The following is a 23,257-nucleotide window of genomic DNA, read 5'->3' on the forward strand; positions in this document are numbered from 1 at the left end:
CTTCTTTTTCCGTAAAAACTTTCTGCATGTATGTGAATCATCACACAAACAACTTTTAAGGTTCACTGTGGTAATTTTTTGTTTTGTTTTAACAGCAACGAACTACCTTATGTTATGTCCCGTGCAATTGCATTGGCATTGATACTAACATCGCTCTCATTGAATTGAAACTTGCCATCCGAGCAATTACATTGTTTTTTCCTATTTGGATAACCATTCTTGGCGCATTTAAATACAATTGCCATCCTAACTGTGTGCTTCATTATAAAGTATACATCGTAGGAGATCGACAAACGGAAAACTCAACTCATTCTTGCCAGACAGTTTGCCACCATTTCTTTTAAAGGGCGGTGGTTGTCGCGCCGCGTTCTGTTCGGTATGGGATTCATGGTGACGTAACACAACGCGTGTAAAATACATTGTTTGTTTAACCGCCCTTTATGAAAAAAAGAAGCCATTATTGTAATTGTCGCAATGACGGATATATATTATTCAGAAAATATATATATACCATGAGAGATAAGATAATCCGACCCACTGTTCTTATCTTTCTTATCCTTATCCTGTCCATAACACGAGGGCTTGACTCCTGATGATCTCGCTGATTGCGCCCTCTAACAGCAAATCACGGCTTAGCAGTTCGATGCTGACGTCACGGCCAATCAAATAAATGAATTTCTCGGGTAATACGGCTGAGCAGTAGTAGACAGTCGTTGATCGCGTCGAATAGAGTAGTATCACATGATATTTTTCCTAATATCACCCGGATTTCTCACTTGATCATTGTTTATTCAAACTCACAGAATCACAGGTAAGTCCAGCCTCGTTGTGCGCTGTATAATTTGTGACCAATAGCGGTGTTTATTTACGAAATCCCGAGATCTGACCGCAGAAAGAATCGATTCATCTTCGTCGAGGCCAAAATTGATCGTGAAAACGTGTCCAGATTACATTATCGTGTATATAGTAGTGCCGATCACAATTGTTCATTAATGGTCAGCGACTGTCCTATTTCCTACGATTTCATACAGGGTATTTTGGCAGTTTTTGCCGAGTGTCAGTGTTACAAATCACTGGTTGCCCTGTCTCCCGCAATGTGAGCGCTTGACGAGTGAAGACATTACCGTTTGCGTATGAATAGTGAATCAAAGAGTTGGGGCCCTCTATACCTATGTATTATAACGACGTCTCCGACCGTCATTGTGTTGGCTATGACCACAAATTTCTGTCTAAAATTATATAGACCAAAACAGAATCCATGTATGTGGTTATTGTTGTTATTGACATTTCCGGGTCTATGAATGAACCCCATGACCTCCTCTGTTCAGTATGCTAAGTAGTTTGGCCCCTGGGTGAAACACCGACGTACAAGCGCAATTTTCTTTTCGAAGAACCCCCCCCCCCCCTCCAGGAAATTCATAACCACAAAAAAATACCTGAATTAACAATAATATTGTAAGTAGAGAACATTTAAATTTATTGGAATTTTGAGTAGTAATTAAATTAAAAAAAATGAGTTTAACAATGTAGTACTGTTTTGATGAATTTAACAAGTTGTTATGAATGTGTAACAATATATTCTGATAAAATGTAAGAAAATCTATAAAACATATTTTATTGATTATACCCTCAGTAGCCCAATATCAGAATTCCTAACTAGAAATATACCATAGTTCAATATATATTTAGCATGATTCTTTAGCTGACTTGTTGAAGCAGCTGCTACTTTTTCATATTATTCCATGAATGTTAAATAATTGTAATTTTATCTCTGTAAACAATTGCAAGTTTAGTTATCTTTGCTTACTCTGCGTGTCTACGCATGATGAAAATGACGGACTGCATGGTGAAAATACTTGAATGGTGTGGTCGATGTAACACAAATTGCTAATGGAATGTCCCTTTATCTAAAGCTAATGTCCATATCTACGCTAAGGCCATAGAAAGGGAGTTAATTCATGAATGTGTTCTTATCTGGTGTAAAAATATTTTTGTGGGAAAATGTAAACATTGAAACCAGAGGTTGAGGTATTATATGAATTGTATTAGCTTCATTTGGTGGGCATATTCACACATATGTAGTAGATGACGTCTGTATTCAATATTAAATCACATGCACTAATGGAGTGATACTGTAGAAAGATAAATATTCACTGTGTTTAATTTTTGTGGATTTAGCAATTACTGAAAATGACATGTGGTATCCATTTACTAGTACTATTTGAATGTCAAAGTCAAGATGCAGCAAAACAAACCTACTTCTCCATTTTTTTTTCAAACATTTTGATAAAAACATGTACCGGTACACTTTGAAAGAGAATGTCCAAAATTAAAAAAAATTATAGAAAAATATAGACAATAGTATTTTGCTAGAAATATTATGGTATTAAAACTGCTTGACTGTTGCTACTCTGTACACATACATTGGAAGAAAATAATAGAAGATAATAGTGTAGTGAAATTACAAGAAGATTGAATTACTGCAATTACAATACACATGTGTTTACACATATAGTTTTCTTTAAATTTATTAAATAGTAAATTAATTAATTCTATAATAAATAAAAAGTTTAAATAATTATGAAAAAAATACATTCGTCACCGTATCACTGTAAGTTACAGGTTGCAGTAATTTTGCAGTATTGCACGGTGTATCTACATCCTACCATATTAGGAAATGAGAATTCCAAATATGGAACAATTATGGGATATTTCCAAGATGGCAGACATTTTTGAAAAAAGAAGTTTTGGGCTTCCAATATCTAGCGGTTGGTTCACAAAGGTGTATAATATTAAGGTTATTTTAAAGATATCGCAAAGTATTCACTCAGCCAGTACATAGCCACATCAACCTCCATCACTACGCAGATACTCCTGCTGTACTGATTTCGTGCATACTTTGCGGCATCCTCAGAATAATCTCATAATATTGTAGAATTATTTCATTTACGTCATTCTGTTTAGTGACTATAAAATTCTAACTACTGTAGATGCCATTATTCTCATGTGTAGTTAAACCATGATTATGTACCAGAAATAACTTTACACTACAACTCATTGGAAAAAAAATGAACGAAAAAAACAACTTTTATATTTATAGGTAATTTTCTTTGTCCTCAAGGCGACAAAGCCAAGTTTCTATTCATATTGATCTATTGAGTTTTCTCTGTCAATATTACCATGGCAACTGATCTAAACAGCTCAAAATGCTAATTATATTGATTTTTGTTTCGTTATTATCAAATAATAAATTAATTTAATTTTTCCTGTTAACTTCTATTATAATTTGAATTTGTGATGAATTCTTGTGATAAGTCGAGCGGAAGACATAAAAGCGAGAACGCCACTGATATGGAAATCATACACTGTGACATATCGATGTGACAGGTAATGATCGGTCATGCTTGTAGGCGACGTTCCTGATAACCTCATTGGAACAGACACATTTTCACTGTCAAAATTGATGTATATTGTATATTCAGATAAAGGCATGTGTTGGGTTAAAACGCACACTTACATAAATATGTACGTCTATTAGTAAACATATCGTATCCTATTATTTATTTTACATGCACCTGAGGCGTTAATTTATTTTCACTTAAAATGACAAATTTATGTCGTTGGTCGTACATGTCTGTCATGTACTGTTATAAGCTACGTGTAACACTTTGGTAAGGCTACACACTATTTTATCTTTTTCAAGTATATTTTTTTCGCAAAAATGATCTGACATTGATGTATTAAATGGTGCACCACTGTTTATTAATACGAATGTCGTGAGTAGCGGGTGTTGCTGAGATCGCATAATGTATTATAATTAGACAGTACACCTGTGAATATTAATTGGGTATATTTTACATATAGGTTATAGGAATACATCTACGCACTTTATCCAACATTTATCTGCTATATATGGTGTGTGATTATATCATATGTGAATAAAATAAAGTAATTTTAATTACATAGTTACCCTTTGAACTCATTAAATCTCATAGCATGACACTGTGATTCAAATAGAAATAATACTTTCATATTAAAAAATAGTTGTATTTATTACAGGTCAATCACCTGGATGGATTAATTTCGTAGCCACCTGTTGCAACCACATTTGCTTGTCAGCTCGCTTTGTTTGTCAGAGTCGACGCTTTTAAATAACTGACAAACCTAGCAAGTTACAGAGCCCCTGTGGTTGCGACTGGCCTTACATGTTAGATAAAATATCGTTTTTGTCTTTACCATGGAAAGCACATCTCCAATGAAGGCATGTTTAAGTGACCAATCCATTGTTACGATGTCACTGTTCACATAGAGATGTGAAATTTATATACCTATTTATAAACTTCACTTTGTATTCCAAATATGGTCACTATCGACAGCTTTGACTGTTTTACTTTTCAATTGAGTGAGTGTGGGATCTACATGTGTATTGAGATTAACCTAATTAAAAATCCCTTAAACCTATTTATAAGAAAGGCCAAAAGAACTCGTTAACTTTGTTAAGTTAAGTGTTTAACAATGATTCTTTTAGTTTGCTGTTAATTTTAAATAATTTATGCAGGCATGTGACACCTCAATTGTAAAATATCAGTGGTATATATATTTACACATTACCTGCTAAAAGCCACCCCTCCCTCCCCACAGATAGCAAAAATGAATGGGAAAAAATGGTAATAGTATAATACTGTAAAATCTGTATTAGAAGCCATGATTTCTATTAAAATGGAACAATGCAACAGGGAGGATGCTGCTTCTATTAGAACATCTACACAAATGAGAAATTGTGGTTCTCAATTGTTCAAAAAGCATGGGTGCGACTTATATTAGGAATCCGGCTTCTAATACAGATTTTATGGTACTACCTAAAACAAAATAACTCCAACATTTTTTGTTTATGCAAGTTATACTCTGCTATCTAGATACAATGAGAACAAATAACGAGAGTTTTGGCAGGTAAAACAGGAATGTAATGCTTACAACGGTAGCAGTGGCTTACATACATGCCATCTGTACCCGGTGAAAAAGGGCAGTTGGAAACATGAAACTAAACATAAACATTTTTGTTGATAGAAAGGATCATACAATGATGAAGCAAAAGACGAGCAAAAGCATAGTAACCAACCTCACTTGGAAACAAATTCTCAAATTGAATCTGCTGTCATAGTAAACAGCATTACAAGTGGCAGGCGAAAGGGTTCGCTTGCACGCATAAGCACAAATGCATTTTAATGGGGGAAATGAACATGGATCCTGCAATCAATAAGTAAATTCGCTGAATAATTAAACATTTTGATCTCTTCTTAAAATTACACAATTCTAAGTGAAATATCATGAATGTCTATTACAATAAAATATTGAAAATATCATAGTATAAAAAAATATATGTATGTGCCTTTAATATGAGATGGCTGAACATTTATGTAAATTAGTTATCTCAGGGGATTTAAACTACTATGGCCTTGAAAATAATTCACTACATCTTTTACTCTACATGTATTGGTAAAACAACATTGACAATTTCTCTTTCGAACTTTTGTTCATAAAAAAAACAATACAAAATTTAGGAACTTAGATGTACAGGTATTAATTCAGAATTGTCAATATTTTAATTTGAAAACTGATATCAAAATCAACAGTTTCTTATTCAGAATACATTATGTGCTCTAGTGTATATATTACTTATCCACATGGCACTGACTCCATGATAGTCAACCCTCTGAATGCCATTGTCAACTTATGGCACCATCTATAAAATGTTTTTGTATAGTCTGCCCCTCCCTACATGAAATGTTGAAAAAAATTTACAGACCTTTTATTAAAAATTAAAAGCAATATCTGAAAATGTCTGTATAGTCGAAAATGATGATAAGATTTAGTGACTACTGTAAAATACTTTATTTTAGCTGGAATTAATTTTTCACTGAAAAAAATCATTTTGGGTGTTTTGTATGGAATTTATTTTCACTGATTTGTGACAAGTTGAATGTAAAATATAGGAAAAAATGTACATTCACCGGATTTTATTTTCACTGAATTATTCCTTAAGCGAAAATAGTGAAAATTAAGTTCATGCGAAAATAAAGTATTCTATAGTATTTCACAAAATATAAAAAATATTTGCACTGATTTTTTGGCGGGAAAAATATCTGGCACCTAAAGGATTATGGGAAACAGTTGACTGCGTTATTGTACATTGTGTATACCTATCTATACAGAAGATATGGAATATATAACTTGTCATGTGATATACAATGTAACAAGACACACATCTTACATTATGTAGATAATATAGATTTATATTTATAATGTTTATTATTATACATCTGTCACCGTAACGCCATAAGTTACAGCATGCCCTAATTTTGCGGTATTTTACGGGGTATTTTCATATTACCATATTAGGAAATGCAAATTCCAAATATGGAATGATTACGTGCATAAGCATCCTCTAATAATAAAAACAAACATGGCTGCCACCACGATTTGAGCAGACTCCATACAACGAAGTTCGCTGATTCTGTTCTAAACTTTTTGGATTTCGGCATTCCCATGATGTATCCTTGGAAGGAAAAGATGTATAATAATAAGGTTATTACGAAGATACCTCAAAGTATGCACGAAGACAGTACGCTGTCGCATCGACCTCCGCTGCGCGTAGGTCGATACTGCCACTGTGTTCGTGCATACTTTGAGGTATCTTCGTAATAACCTTATATTTATCAACTTTGATGTTTTATTACGTAAGAGAATCTTTATCATTGCTGTTTCCTGTGTTTCTCTCTAAGGCCTCCTTTCAATGAGATAAGATGACCAGACTGCTCAAGTGTCACCGTTATCTCACTCTTTCTATCTTTGCTATTTCCTTTCACGAAATGCACATGCATTCACATATCACATGATGTCAGAATATTTCCTTTAAGAGATAAAACTCATTCTTTTGTTACTTGAGCAGTGATGGCCTCACTACGCGTACCGTAAACAGCTTTAATTTTACGAGTCAAATCTTCATGAATTTCACATATCAGTTAAAATTTTAAATTAAAATTTTCAGAAATTAAAATTTATTTAAAATTTATTTTTAAATTAAAATTTATAGAACATATTCATGAGTGCCGTAAAATCATCAAATCCCCAAAAATTCTCAATATTGAATATTAATAATTATTCTATTATTTTTCATACATAATATTGCTGCCATCGCAAATATTCCATTCAAAATCCATTCCTAACCTGTCTTGTATGTTACATTGTACTTAGCAGACTTATACCAAGATTTCTATATTTAATTTAAAATTCTTTTTCAATATTTATTATTATTATATTTCTTAAAGTGAAAACTATTAATTTAGTCAAACCCTGTACGAACCTGTTTGAAAATGTTACATATGTCATTTTGCATCCTACGCATTATGGAATAGAATTACTATTCTGAACGCAAACAGAGCAGAAATGAATCTTATATCTCTACATGTACATTACTGCAAGCATGAAAAGATTTACAATAATAAGGTCATTGTGAGAATACCGCAAAATATGCTCTCAGGCAGTACAGGAACGCATCACCATTGAATAAACGTTGCACTGCCTTTGTGCGTATTTTGTGGTATATGTAATCCCAAGATATTTTCTCATAGGTTGACTGACGTCAGCAGACACGAGGGATTATCACCGATTTTTGTATCAATCTAAGCCACAAGCGAGAATCATTGCTACTTTGGTGGTAATTAGGAGTCACTGCTGATGTCGTCCTAAGAAAAAAATATTGTGGGTTTATATATTTATCACATACATATTTCCATTGCCATAAAAAAAAAGAAATGTGTTGAAAGTGAAACTAATACTTAAATACTGTATGGTCAAATCTTAACATTTACTGATGCCAGTTTAAAGCTGATTATTAAAAGTGAGTTTAGCTTGCTTTTGAAACTGCCACATATCTAAATTATGCTGAGTAATATTGCTAGTAACATCTTAGTAACATGATTAAATACTACAATAGTTGTATTGAAGTTATTAATAGCTATGGTACAACCTTAAGGCCTGTGTGTTCTCTAAGAGGGCTGATTTTGAGTCAAAATGGAATCCCCAAATTCAAGTTCCATCAGCTTTTGAGTGCTGGGGAGATAGGACTTAAAAAAAAATTTCTGTGGCCCCAAATTTTCTACAGTTTTACGTTTATTTTGTTTTTAAAATTTAATTTTATTAAATTATAAATTCCAGAACAATTGTAAGATGTATTTCAAAATGAGGATATCAATATACAATTTTCTGCTGTGTCAAAGACGCGCCAGTGAATTAGCTCACCGAATTGCGTCACAGCAAATCTTTGTACATTGATGGTGCGCCATATTGGCTTTAGAGGTCACACTGCTTCAGGCAGTGCATACAATGAAAAAAAAAAATGCATATGACATCAAACTATGGGATGGGCAGTTTGAATCTGTCTTGTATTATGTCACACTGTGAAGATACACATATTATGCATGGGGGGATCGGAGTAACATCATAGTATTGAAAAGGTCATAAATTAAATAAATCTTATTTGTGTATCCATGGATACAATAAACCTATTCATTGAATGTTTTGATAAAAATGTAATTCATGAGTTGATTAATTGATATATAATGATAGTGCAATGTCAAATATCATAAATAATATTACCATCGTTAACACAAAAATTATGATTTATAAAATAAGTGAATTTGAATAATTGTTATCCCTGTTTCTATTTTATAATATCCTAAAAATACCATTTGTGCAAAAGATATTATTTCTATCTCTATGCAACGTCTACAAATACGTGCGCATTATTGAATAACTTTGAAATGTGTCTCATTTACATATCAGGGCTGGGAGAATTGAAATTTCCTTGTTATTTATTCCTTGCCAAAATTTGTCTGCTCTTTTTTCTTATATTCTTCAATTTTTCTGGAAATGAACCCTAATGTTGGAGCCAACACGCCAAATTCGAGTCAATTTTCAGTTTTTACTCAAAAAATTATGTTTTCCCCCAATATTCTGAAGGAAAGTGCAGACTATAAATTTGTAGTGAAAAGGTTATTATATTACCCCTAAAAATTGGAACCATCCCTTTATTACTATGGATTATATTTACTGTACATTCATTTCACTTTTTAACTAAGTCAATGTTTGACAATTGGGGTCAACTAATGTCAAATGTCACACTATGTCTGTGAACCAATCACATTGCAGGAATTATAGCACGCTAGTATGGAGATATTGATCACATCACACAGTTCTCATGTAACATGATAAACAGTTTTATTTTGTGTAATTTCAATTCCTTCTAAGTGTTTGACTATTCAATGATAACAAAATTAATTTTATGATGAAACGTTTTTTATAAATTTATTGAATGTACATGAATTGATACCAATTTTTATAGCAATGTACAAGTATCTAACTGTGGTATGTATTACAGACATAGAATTGTGTTGTTGTATGGGGATTAATCTGTGCATGTTTTGATGGGTCATATGCTACCCCAGTGGATTACAAGGCACCATGTGTCCAATGAAAGCAATGAAAACAAATAATGGCACCAGGGTTCAACATTAATACTGCCCCAGTCAGTCTGTTTTTACTGACTAGTAAAAATGGATTGTGGTACGATGGAGTAGTTATTTTTCTTTACAAATGTCATAATTTAACTGCAACCTAATCGTAAATGTAAAGATCGTTTGCGGTTCAGTGGATACCACCATACCTAGGTAATGTTGGTACAGTGGTTAGTATGTTTTTCTTGCATCAGTTAAGTTCTGGGTTAATTCCAAGTCAAAGAACAGTCTACTCTGATTAGCAAACCATTCCTTGAAGTATGTGTTTCTGGTGATCCTAACTGAAGGTTGCAACACATCATACCAGTATGACAAAACATGATATAACTCCAATCACCAATTATCCCAACCACACATATCCACCCACATCTACCCCACTGACCACAACCCACCATTACCCTAACCACACCTATCTACCCCTTATATATCCATCCCACATCTACATGTCGCTACATGTATGCACATCTTTACAAATGTCCATCCCACCCTGCACATCCAACCCACTGACCCCTTTGCAGCTACACCTATGCACCTCCTTAAATGTCCATCCCACCCTGGCACATCCAACCCACTGACCCCTTTGCAGCTACACCTATGCACCTCCTTAAATGTCCATCCCACCCTGGCACATCCAACCCACTGACCCTTTTGCAGCTACACCTATGCACCTCCTTAAATGTCCATCCCACCCTGGCACATCCAACCCACTGACCCTTTTGCAGCTACACCTATGCACCTCTTTACAAATGTCCATCCCACCCTGGCACATCCAACCCACTGACCCCTTTGCAGCTACACCTATGCACCTCCTTAAATGTCCATCCCACCCTGGCACATCCAACCCACTGACCCTTTTGCAGCTACACCTATGCACCTCCCTAAATGTCCATCCCACCCTGGCACATCCAACCCACTGACCCCTTTGCAGCTATACCTGTGCACCTCCTTAAATGTCCATCCCACCCTGGCACATCCAACCCACTGATCCCTTTGCAGCTACACCTATGCACCTCCTTAAATGTCCATCCCACCCTGGCACATCCAACCCACTGATCCCTTTGCAGCTACACCTATGCATCTCTTTACAAATGTCCATCCCACCCTGGCACATCCAACCCACTGATCCCATCCTAGCTACACCTATGCACCTCCTTAAATGTCCATCCCATCCTTGCACATCCAACCCACTGACCCCTTTGCAGCTACACCTATGCACCTCTTTACAAATGTCCATCCCACCCTGGCACATCCAACCTACTGACCCCTTTTGCAGCTATACCTGTGCACCTCCTTAAATGTCCATCCCACCCTGGCACATCCAACCCACTGATCCCTTTGCAGCTACACCTATGCATCTCTTTACAAATGTCCATCCCACCCTGGCACATCCAACCCACTGATCCCATCCTAGCTACACCTATGCACCTCTTTACAAATGTCCATCCCACCCTGGCACATCCAACCCACTGACCCCTTTGCAGCTACACCTATGCACCTCCTTAAATGTCCATCCCACCCTGGCACATCCAACCCACTGACCCCTTTGCAGCTACACCTATGCACCTCTTTACAAATGTCCATCCCACCCTGGCACATCCAACCCACTGACCCATTTGCAGCTACATTTATGCACCTCCTTAAATGTCCATCCCACCCTGGCACATCCAACCCACTGACCCCTTTGCAGCTACACCTATGCACCTCTTTACAAATGTCCACCCCACCCTGGCACATCCAACCCACTGACCCCTTTGCAGCTACACCTATGCACCTCCTTAAATGTCCATCCCACCCTGGCACATTCAACCCACTGATCCCATCCTAGCTACACCTATGCACCTCCTTAAATGTCCATCCCGTCCCTGCCCATCCAACCCACTGACCCTTTTGCAGCTACACCTATGCACCTCTTTACAAATGTCCATCCCACCCTGGCACATCCAACCCACTGACCCCTTTGCAGCTATACCTATGCACCTCCTTAAATGTTCATCCCATCCTTGCACATCCAACCCACTGACCCCTTTGCAGCTATACCTATGCACCTCCTTAAATGTTCATCCCACCCTGGCACATCCAACCTACTGACCCCTTTGCAGCTACACCTATGCACCTCCTTAAATGTCCATCCCACCCTGGCACATCCAACCCACTGACCCCTTTGCAGCTACACCTATGCACCTCTTTACAAATGTCCATCCCACCCTGGCACATCCAACCCACTGACCCCTTTGCAGCTACACCTATGCACCTCCTTAAATGTCCATCCCGTCCCTGCCCATCCAACCCACTAACCCCTTTGCAGCTACACCTATGCACCTCTTTACAAATGTCCATCCCACCGTGACCCTGGCACATCCAACCTACTGACCCCATCTATGTACCTCCTTAAATGTCCATCCCACTCTGGCACATCCAACCCACTGACCCCATCCTAGCTACACCTATGCACCTCCTTAAATGTCCATCCCACCCTGGCACATCCTCTCTACCCTACTGACTGAAGCCGGTTCAAAAAGAGATATAATCTACACTTGGATGGCCTACATGTATGTTCAATTTACAAGGCCATGTTTAATAAAATATAAATTACATCAAATTTTATTAAAATATTGATGTGAATTAAAGACTATGTACAGGAAGAATATAAAAGAAAATCCTATTTTTAGAAATCTGTCTGTGATGGCAACAATCAATGAACTTTTAATTCTATTACGTTTTGTCTTGAGACACACTACAGGAATTTACCAGTGATTGAATGAGCTGTGGTGTATATTATATGACTTTGTCATTCCCAACTTTGGCCCCTTGCATGTAACAATACATATATTTGTAAGAATAGCTTATGATTTGATTGGATGATGATGATGTATCGTATAATTTGATTGGCTGATGATGATGATGACAGGTAGTCTAATATTGCAATATATGATGCGATTATATTGAATGCCTTTGTAGATGGCTTATTATTAGATTTGTTTTATTGTGATTTGTGGTTAATATATAAGTAGATGATCTACTTTGTGGCTGTGGGTTGCATCCTACCTACACTCTGTACGATAAAGGTAGGAGAAGTTTTTGCATATACATGTATATTGTTTTATAGAGCTAAGCTCAATTAATAATTAGTAATTAATTGTGATAATTTAGATTAATTATTATTCAAGTCAGTTAATTAAAACAAATAACGTGTACATTTTGTAGTATGGTTATTTGCTTTTAATTATAAATTAATATAATCGATAATGTTAATATTTGCATGGGGAATGTTTTTGACATCTTCAATAGCCTTTCCAGTTGAGTGGACAGGCTATTTTTAGAACAGCGATTATTACCAAAATGTGTTTAGAATGAATAGATGTATGATGAATGTGCCAATGAGATGATGATTATTCTCATTGTTGTCATAGCAACAAAATGAATGAATTTTATTACAAGTATAATAATACTGAACTACATATTCAGGCACTAATGCTATATCTTTCATTCAAATCAATTGTAATGGAAATAATTAGTTAGAATCTTGATAATAGAATGTTTAGATAATTAAAAAAACAAATTAATCACTGATGACTGTGATTAATTTGTTCTTTTCCTTACAAATATGGACTAGTACATGTGTACCTGTATTAATAGATTCACTGTGTATTAATTGTGAGAATATGCATGTATTTTCTGTTGAATTGGCAAAATAGATAATTTTCGCTTCACTGCAAGCAGGCATGATGCTTGAAAGGCGTGGGCTGAACGAACGTCTGCTGAAAAAATCAAATGATTCAATTTGAATCTTGTTTTCTGCAGTTCAATGTCAAAATGCCAATCTTTCTAAGGAATGTGTCGTTGAGATACTCTTACTCCATCAAAATTGACCATCATAAAATGTAAATGTGATGCACATTATTAAGCGTAGAACTACCCCAAAAGTACTTTTAACAGCGCCTGTAATTCTTTTGTAAATTCCGTTGCGTTTCGGAAAGTTTTAATTTTCATAAATTTTGAATATACCGGTATATTTGTACCGGGGTACTTTCAGGTTAGTGAGGCGGTTATAATAATAATTGTTTTTTCACTGGTCAGATTCCTTTAAAAAGTCACTTCTGGCCATTATAATTGCCATTATTTTCTTAATGGCCAGAATATTGATCAGGATTTTTTTGTTTGCCAAAATATTGACCAGTATTTTTAAAATGGTATTTTTAATTTTCGTCAAATTCCACATGATGTTTTGACACCTCTGCAACCTTTGTTTGTTTTTACATTTGATTTCACACATACATATCTCGCAGTGAATGGCAAATGATCTATTACAGGCTAGCTACATATCATATACAAGTAGTAATCTGTATAACTACCACGTTACCTGTATTCTTACATACCACCATAAATACATGTAGGTACATGTTGCCCCTCATAACAGGGAGGGGTTTGACCCTCTCATCTGACTGGTCAGTGAACTAAACCTCGAAATTTGGTATAAGGTTTGGGAGAATGGTCTTATATTGAATGGTACAGATTTTTAATCAGATGTGCTAGCTTTTTAGCTCCGCTGTCGACTTTGTCGAGCGGAGCTTATCATATGAGTGATTGTCCGGTGTCCGTCGTCCGTGTCAATGTTTTACTTTTTCGACTTCTTCTTGAAAACTACAAGCCTGAATGCTTTGATACTTGGTGTATATGTACCTTGGGTAGACCTCTTTCAGATTTGTTCATTTTGTAATGATATATTTAATTCTCTAATTTTGGTGAATATTTTTGTCATTTTTGGTAAAAAGTGATATTTTCGACTTCTTGTTAAAAACCTAAAGTCCAATTGCTTTGATGTTACATATATAGGTACTACATGTGGTTCTAACTCAGATTTGTTTATTTCATGATGATATCTTTAATTCTCTAATTTTGATGAATATTTTTGTAATTTTTGGTAAAAAGTGATATTTTCGACTTCTTGTTAAAAACAATGAATGAAATGAAATGAAAACATCTTGGCTATCAGTAAAACCATCAATTTTTGTCTTCTGTGCATCGTGCTTCTCTGTAACCCAGAAGAGATAACGCTACACGCTGAATACTTCTTTCCATTAAAATAATTTGTACGAAACGCTATAAATAGTAATTCGTTTTTTTATGATTGATGATCGAGAAACTGCAAGAAAAGTGAACAGTCTTCAGGTGCAAAGGTTAACTAGATATAGTTTAAAGGTCAAATTATTCTGATTGGATAACGTTCTTGCCTGTCATTCTGCTCATTAACATAAAAACTAGTATGAAAACACACTAGTTCTTGCTTTCACCACAGAGGGTGTGGCAATTGCGTCTAGTCTGGATGGTTTTGCAGTTACAGGGGATTTTGTGTTAACACCTCCATTTCACGATATTTGTATTTAATTTAAACTTTAAAAAGAAATAAATCGTCCAGACTCTGCCAGTCTAAAGCTGGGATGACTGGCTTTATTTTCTCTTAAGCTCTAATAAGAACCAGGGGCTTTGAAATCTATAATTGGGTTCTTTGCCAGCTGATCTTAAATAAGTTAAGTCACAATTAGTGTTTGCTTTGTCTAAATCATAAATGACGCGAAAGATATACTTAGGGTAAATGTCTGTTGTTGTCTTTGGTATAAACGTTTTTCTTGTGAATAACCTTATGATAGGTTTCACCTGATATTTTATAAACCCGTTAGTGATCTTGACCAAGTTCAATTTTGGCATGAGTTGTTTGTATATTTTTCAAGATATTGGTAAAATTTCTCTTGTAATTACAATAATTCAAACACTCATCAAGTTCAATTTTGGTGTGACTAGCATGTATATTTTTCAAAACATGGCCTAAATAACTAATCATGTTGATCTTGAAAACCAGATATTAATAATATTCTCTCAAAAATCTGTCTATAAGATAGTGTAGTAACTTGATATTATATTTTTAGTTTTTAATATAAATCATATGCTTCGCAAAATTTTTCTCTGGTATATGGCTATACTATTATTTGGGAACTTTTATTTAATTTATACTGCATGTATATTATTATATAAGGGGCATTGAGGTTAATACAGTGCATATAGTATTAATTGGATATTACTTGATTTTTCATGTAATTATGTTTAATTTTGTTTAATTTCAGTTATCTACAAATTATTGTACTTGAAACATATGCAATATTTGTTAATTGTTTTATTCATTTCGTGTTATATTCTGACTTGTACGTTGTTTCAAAATACAGACTCTGAAGTGCGAGGACCACATAAGTGTGAACGTGGTAGAAACCACCGCAGTGTGTTCTTTTGGGTCAATTTTTATATTTAACCAATTAGAGGCTTTCCCGCTAATAATTATTGATGTGCATTAAGGGCACACTTCTGTGTCATTCTTACAATTTGTGTTCTATCGTGTAAGTCTCCGGATTGCCAGCGGGCTTTCTGTTAGCAAATAAATTTATTATAAGTTGTTCTACTGTGGTGATTGGTGCTGATTGTGTAGCAGATAATTTTGCATACTAATTGTTCGTTATTTTCCATATTTGCAACATATCGTCCCCCACATGTTCATACATAAATTGAAGCCATTATTTTCTGCATAAAATTTTGTTTAGATATACATGTAGTATTATATTGTTTCAGAATTTTTATAGTTTTTTATAGCCCTGCAATGAAAAGATTGTACCCCGCAGCAAATGCATTGTTAGTTTGTGTCTATCCTGATTTCTTATTTGTTATTTTAATATATATCGTACTTCCCCGATCATAAACCCAGGGACCTCAACATGTAAAATTGTGGAAAGTAAGAAGAAGAAAAAAGTTGTCATTGATTTCCATGACACTTTTACAATGAAAAACATGTTCATAAAAATACAGAATTTTATTACAATAAAATTTACATACCATCTGAATTTACGATGTAAAAAGAGGTAGAGTTTGTGGGAAAATGATCAAAGGCAAGATCTTTATCATTATCTTCGTTGTGCAATGTTTTTGATTGTACACACTCTCCATGCAAAACAATTTCCACCATGATGTTTTTCAGCATGATTTAACCTGAAATAACTTTCTTTGACCTAACAGGTCAAGTCTTTCATTAACCAACCAATGATTACCAATAATTGACGATGTAATTCTTTAACACCCTTTTAACGAACTGCACAAGTTCTCTGGTGATGAATTGAAATGTTTTGAACCAGCCACTGAGGATGAAATAATTAAAATTATAAAAAAATCGTCGTCGGTTTCGTGCGATTTGGACTGTTTACCCACTAATATATTAAAAGATGAAAAGATCCTTTCTATCCTGCTTTCACCTATAACAGATATCATAAATGAATCACTTCGCACTGGAAGTGTTCCTGAGAAATTGAAATGTGCGCTGATTAAACCTCTGCTCAAGAAAGCATCGTTGGATTCAAACATGCTGAAAAATTATCGACCGATTTCTAATTTGTCTTTTATATCTAAAGTCCTTGAACGTGTCGTTGCATCCAGAGTGAAACAACATTTAGAGAATTATTCGTTGTATGAAGAGTTTCAATCAGCGTATCGGACCGCACATAGCACTGAAACGGCTCTTTTGCGGGTCGCTAACGATGTACTATGCAGTATTGATAATTCTAAGAATTCAGTTGCTCTCGTACTTTTGGATCTTTCAGCCGCTTTTGATACTGTGAATCACAGGATTCTCATCGATAGGTTGAGATCAAATTTTGGTTTAAATGGTCTCATCATCAAATGGTTTGAGTCGTATTTGAGTAACCGCATTCAAAAAGTGAAAATTGGAAATGTATTTTCTGATATGACGTCTATATTAGAAACCGGTGTTCCACAGGGCTCCGTCTTAGGGCCATTATTGTTCTCAATGTACATGCGTCCATTGGGCGAGTTATTGCGACGTCACGGCGTAAAATATCATTTTTACGCCGATGACACACAGATTTATTTATCGGTTTCTGAAGATGATCAAATTCGCGCCCGGGTGATACTTCAGACATGTATTCAAGACGTTAGCGATTGGATGTCTTGTAATTTCCTACTTTTGAATGTGTCGAAAACTGAATTTGTGTGCATGTCGTCTCGGAGATTCTCACAAGACTCGTGTCCTTTGTCTAGTATCGCAATTGGTGAAGAATTGGTTAGTGCTTCGTCAAGTGCTAGAAACTTAGGTGTCTTGTTTGATTCGCAGCTATCTATGGAAACACACATTTCTACTATTTGTAGATCTGGATATTCCCATCTAAGAAATATTAATCGTATTCGTAAATCATTATCCCAATCTGATACTGAAAAGTTGGTACATGCATTCATATCTTCTCGCTTAGACAGCTGTAATTCATTATTGTCTGGTCTCCCTGTAACTAAGATAAAACCTCTTATTCGTGTACAAAATGCAGCAGCCCGCCTTGTCACTCGTGCTCGAAAATATGACCACATTACAGACATTTTTATTAAACTTCATTGGTTACCAGTTGTACAAAGAATCAATTTCAAATTACTTTTACTAGTGTATAAATCTTTGTATGGTTTTGCCCCAAATTATCTATGTGAATTAATCGAATTTTATGTACCTAGTCGTAGTTTAAGATCTGAATCAAAGTTTCTTATTAAAACTCGTCAGGTGTGTAGTAAAAAGTCCAAGGTGTTATACAAAGACCGTGCTTTTGAAAATTTAGGTCCTAAACTTTTTAATGAATTACCTCTGTCTGTTCGTTCTAGTCCTTCAGTAGACATTTTTAAATCCAGACTGAAAACGCACTTATTTAAATGTGCTTTTAATATTTGACTGATTGTTTATTGTATCAGCGCCTTTGATCTTCATATGTTGGAATTGTTGCGCTTAATTAAATAAAGTTATTATTATTATTATTATTAACACAATGTGAAGTGAATTCCGCAATGTTAAAATGCGATCTGTTACTGTGGAATACTTTATTTTCGCTTGGAATTAATTTTTGCTATTTTCGCTGAAGAAATGATTCAATGAAAATAAAATCCAGCGAATATACCTTTTTTCCTATCTTTTACATTCAACTCGCCAAAAATCAGTGAAAATAAATTCCATATAACACACCTAAAAAGTCTATTCAGCGAAAATAAATTCCAGTGAAAATAAAGTATTTTACAGTAGTTGATGAACAATTTTTTTTTTCCTAAAAACTGGTGATTTGCAATTTTCAAATGGTAAACTGAGTGTGGAGGAAGTATTTAAACACCTTTCACAGTCATCAGCAGGACACGTCAAAGGATAGTTTACTCGTTCACACCCCATTCATGTTATTCTCAATGGACACAATTATTTGGAAAAGTAAAACAATATCCAATGACCAGGTTTCACGAACCAAATTATCGTACTAATCACAATTTTTATGCAATGAAACACACTTTTTACACAAATATTTTAATAAATGTCATCGACGCCTGGTAAAAAACACCCTGGGCTTTTAATCCGTGATGCTCTCAACTCATTAAATGTCAACAAATAGAGGGCTGGGCTTATACTCGGGGAGGGGCTTATGATCGGGAAAGTATGGTAAATTTTCCATAGGCAAGGTTGTAGTAGTTACACTATGTTTACTTACATTCTGCCTTCGACTTTTTATTTTAATTAATAAAGATTCAGTTTTGTTTCAAGTGACTTGTGTATTTCAGTTTTAAATGCTTGCTAATACCCACTGGGCACTTAGAACGATGGAGATAATGGTTTGGTACACTCAGCAAATGGATATCATGTTACTTATGACATCACAGTACCATCTGAAACCAAGAATATTGCCATTAAGAAGATAATTATTATACAATCGTCTGTCTCTAAAAATAATGGATTTTATTAAATGTTCTTTTTAAGTAGGGGCCTTGCCCTAATACATTGGAGATTATACGTCTGATATGTTTTTAGGTAATTTGAATATTCCAAAAGCAATTATGCGCCTCAATCCTCACAGAATTTTCTGTAATCAGCTCGTCATATCTTCACTCCATTGGTTAGTTTGCCCCTGTAGCAAATTTATCACTTAGAAATGTTCTTTCTTCTCAAAAAACAAATATTTCTTGTGTATTTAAATATAAAATTAAAAAGAATGTTTCTCAGATTGTCAAATTTCAGTAAGAAAACTTATTTCCTGGTCGATCACCTCCTACTTAGAGTGAACGCTGTGGTGTACTGTATTTGCTCTTTTTTAGCTCCACTGTTGACTTTGTCGAGTGGAGCCTATCATATGAGTGATTGTCCATCGGCAAATGTCGTTGGTGTCAACTTTTTAGCTCCGCTGTCGACTTTGTCGAGCGGAGCTTATCGTATGAGTGATTGTCCGTCGGCGGTCCATGTCAATGTTTTACTTTTTTGACTTCTTCTTGAAAACTACAAGCCTGAATGCTTTGATACTTGGTGTATATGTACCTTGGGTAGACCTCTTTGTTTATTTCTTGATGATATCTTCAATTCTCCAATTTTGATGAATATTTTTCAACTTTTTGGTAAAAAATGATATTTTTGACTTCTTGTTAGAAACTGCAAGTCTGATTGCTTTGATCGTATACATAGGTACTAGAGGTAGACCTCTCAGATATGTTCATTTCATGATGATATTTTCAATTCTCTAATTTTGATGAATATTTTTCTAATTTTTGGTAAAAAATTATATTTTCCACTTCTTGTTAAAAACGGCAAGTCTGATTGCTTTGATATTATACATATAGGTACTACAGGTAGACTTCCCTCAGATTTGTTCATTTCATGATGATATTTTCAATTCTCTAATTTTGATGAATATTTTTCTATATTTTGGTAAAAAGTGATATTTTCGACTTCTTGTTAAAAACAGCAAGTCTGATTGCTTTGATATTATGCATATAGGTACTACAGGTAGACTTCTCTCAGATTTGTTCATTTGATGATGATATCTTCAATTTTTTAATTTTGATGAATATTTTTGGTAAAAAGTGATATTATCGACTTTTTGTTGTAAACACCAAGTCCAATTGTTTTGATAATATATATACTGGTACTACATGTGGACCTTCTCTCAAATTTGTTTATTTCGTGATGATATCTTTGATTCTCTAATTGTGATGAATATTTTTGTAATTTTTGGTAAAAAGTGATATTTTTGACTTCTTGCTGAAAACAGCAAGTCCAATTACTTTAATACTATACATATTGTTCATTTTCTAATGATATCTTCAGTTCTTTAATTGAATCTGCATTGCTAACAGCGGAGCTATCGCAGCCGATAGACTGCTTGTTTAGTGTTTGTGTTCATACGTTAAACTTGTCTTATAAATTGTGTTACTACATGTAAAGGCCAGTGTTTGTAAAGTCTGAGTATCATAACTCAACCATTCTTTTACAAATTTATGTCAAACTTTTTATAAGAGCATTGTAGGAATCCAGACGTGAACATCAATTTATTTTTTTGATATGATCTGATGCAGAATTCAGATTCTTACAAATCAATGGGAAAAGCTCAAACATTCGAAGTGGAGTGATTCATCTATTCATAGAAATTCAACGTTCATGCATTAAAAAATCCCAAGTATATGGACCCCTCATTATCAAATGAACCTAGGGGTATTTGAAACGAAAACTGTAAAATCATTGCTGATTGGCTCCTGGGGTAGATTTTGACAAACACACAAAAGATTATGATCAAATACTTATTTGCTGTTAATTTCTCATTTGCAACAGGTTACTGGTTCTGATTGAATTCTCACATTCAACGTGACTCAAGTGACATTTGAATTTTAAATCTCCTATCAATGGATGTAGATAAATGGACGTGTCCCAACGATAGACATCTTGCACTCCGTGCTAAGTAAGTAACAAACCTTGAACTGGCCGTTGTAAATTTGTACACTATCTGTGACCTTTGTTGGAACTGCACTATAGGCATATAACTGGGATTTGTACCTGTATAAAATATGGCTGTGAGATCTGGTGGAATTAAGAAGTGGACATGCCCAGATGACAGACAACTGGCCCTCAGGGCAAAGTAAGTAACAGGGCCCTGCAATGTGTATTTTATATAGTTGGATTAATTGCATGATAATTATTGACGCTCAATAAATTATGCTATTGGTCAGCGTAACTATTGGATAAAATGTGTACATTGTGCTGTTTTGTTTTTAAGAAAATCGTTTCTGAAATCTAAAAATTAATGTAAATTATTTCAATTTGATTCAAAAGAGCCATGTTCAGAATATGTGAAATCACTGTGCCATACATGTACATCAGCTTATCAGTGATTCAGTCTATTCGCACATTTTGTAAATACAGTGGCCCCTCGCTAAGTCGCGGGTGTTGGGATCCAAGCAAAAACCGTGACTTATCGAGGGCCGCGACTTACCGAGGGACATCGTGAAAGAGGGAGGTCGTGCATTGAAAAACATATAAAAAGCACATATAAACCCTCGGTTTAGTTAATTGATGTATCATCACATGTGTCAGGCAGTATTCGAATAAAATCATGATTATGTTTGCTGTAAACATTGCGTTGATTATTTTGTTTGTGTCTGATATTATGTGGGCCGCTTGCTGTTGCTTGCGACTTCTACGGTAACAGCTTCCAAAATAAACCAGTTTCATCGCAATTATAAACATGTTCGTCAAAATAACCACCTTCATAGATAATTTCTCTCAGTTTTTCGGGAAAAGTTCTGACAGCGTCAAAACAACAATAGAAATTTTGGGAGCCATCCAAGTACCCGCGACTTAGCCGAATCGCGACTTACCGAGGCGCGACTTAGCGAGGGGCCACTGTACAGTGTATGTCGTTAGATGTCCTAGTTATGTGACCTTGTTTGTAATCATGCATGCTGTAACTTTACATGTTAATGCATGACCCTTTGACCTTATATTTGTCTCATTAGTATGCATTTTAATTTATTAATGCATTACATCAGAAATCTTTATATAAACATTTTGTATTTTAATAAATATTTAAGACATGGCTGAATATTGTCAAAATCTATTGTTAAGTCACAGTTTTGGGATCCAAGCGAAAACTGTAACTTATCAAGGTGCACAACTTAACAAGGACAGACAGACAGACCGACAGACAGACAGACATACTGGATAACTTTCGTTTAAGACATGCTATCAGTTGGAAACTAGAGATCAGAGTGATGGATTGTTCACATTGCAGTGAGTTTTATGAGGTTTTATCAAAGCAGTACCGACTGAGAACCGTGTTGAAATCTTGAGTCAAGCCATCAGTGCCTTTCACAGCCCAGCAATTAACAGGACAAAGGGTGTTAAGTGCCGTTGCCATCATCACGATTGTCTCACACTAACTCTGCAATGGATGAATAATACATGAGGCAAAGAATCCCTAAAAAATAAAATGTTTTGGGAGCCATGGAATTATCTACATCATAGCTAATATCGCGACCTGCAGAGGCGCAACTTAGCGAAGGGTCACTGTACTGTATATATATTAATTTAAATAAACATATCTCAAAAAAATATTTTCTCAAGAACACAATATTAGAAATTACTTGCATTGTAAATATTCACTGTAGAATAATTTAAATGCTGACTGGATTAAGGCTCATTTTATAAATGGTGGATTACCAAATTACTAGTTATGAATTATTAAATTATGATGTATTAAAACTTATACTTCATCATTTGGTGGAAATGATAACATTTTTTATAAATAAAACAATTGTATGATGGAAGCAACATGCCATTGTTTATAATAGCACTA

General features: G+C 34.8%; 1 protein-coding gene across 3 annotated transcripts in view; it reads left to right on the forward strand.

Moving 5' to 3' along the window:
* Positions 1-655: 655 nt before the first annotated feature.
* Positions 656-23,257, forward strand: part of LOC102805195 (rabphilin-3A-like) — a 64,634-nt gene continuing 42,032 nt past the window's right edge. For all 3 annotated transcript variants that reach the window (XM_085491677.1, XM_085491678.1, XM_085491679.1), the window contains exons 1-2: positions 656-811; positions 21,238-21,541. In XM_085491677.1, the coding sequence (XP_085347803.1) occupies positions 21,471-21,541 (71 nt within the window). In that variant the 5' untranslated portion in view covers positions 656-811; positions 21,238-21,470. The remainder of the gene's footprint in view (positions 812-21,237; positions 21,542-23,257) is intronic.

This window comes from Saccoglossus kowalevskii, chromosome 16, assembly GCF_978046115.1.
Source record: "Saccoglossus kowalevskii chromosome 16, keSacKowa6.1, whole genome shotgun sequence".
Taxonomy (NCBI): Eukaryota; Metazoa; Hemichordata; class Enteropneusta; family Harrimaniidae; genus Saccoglossus; species Saccoglossus kowalevskii.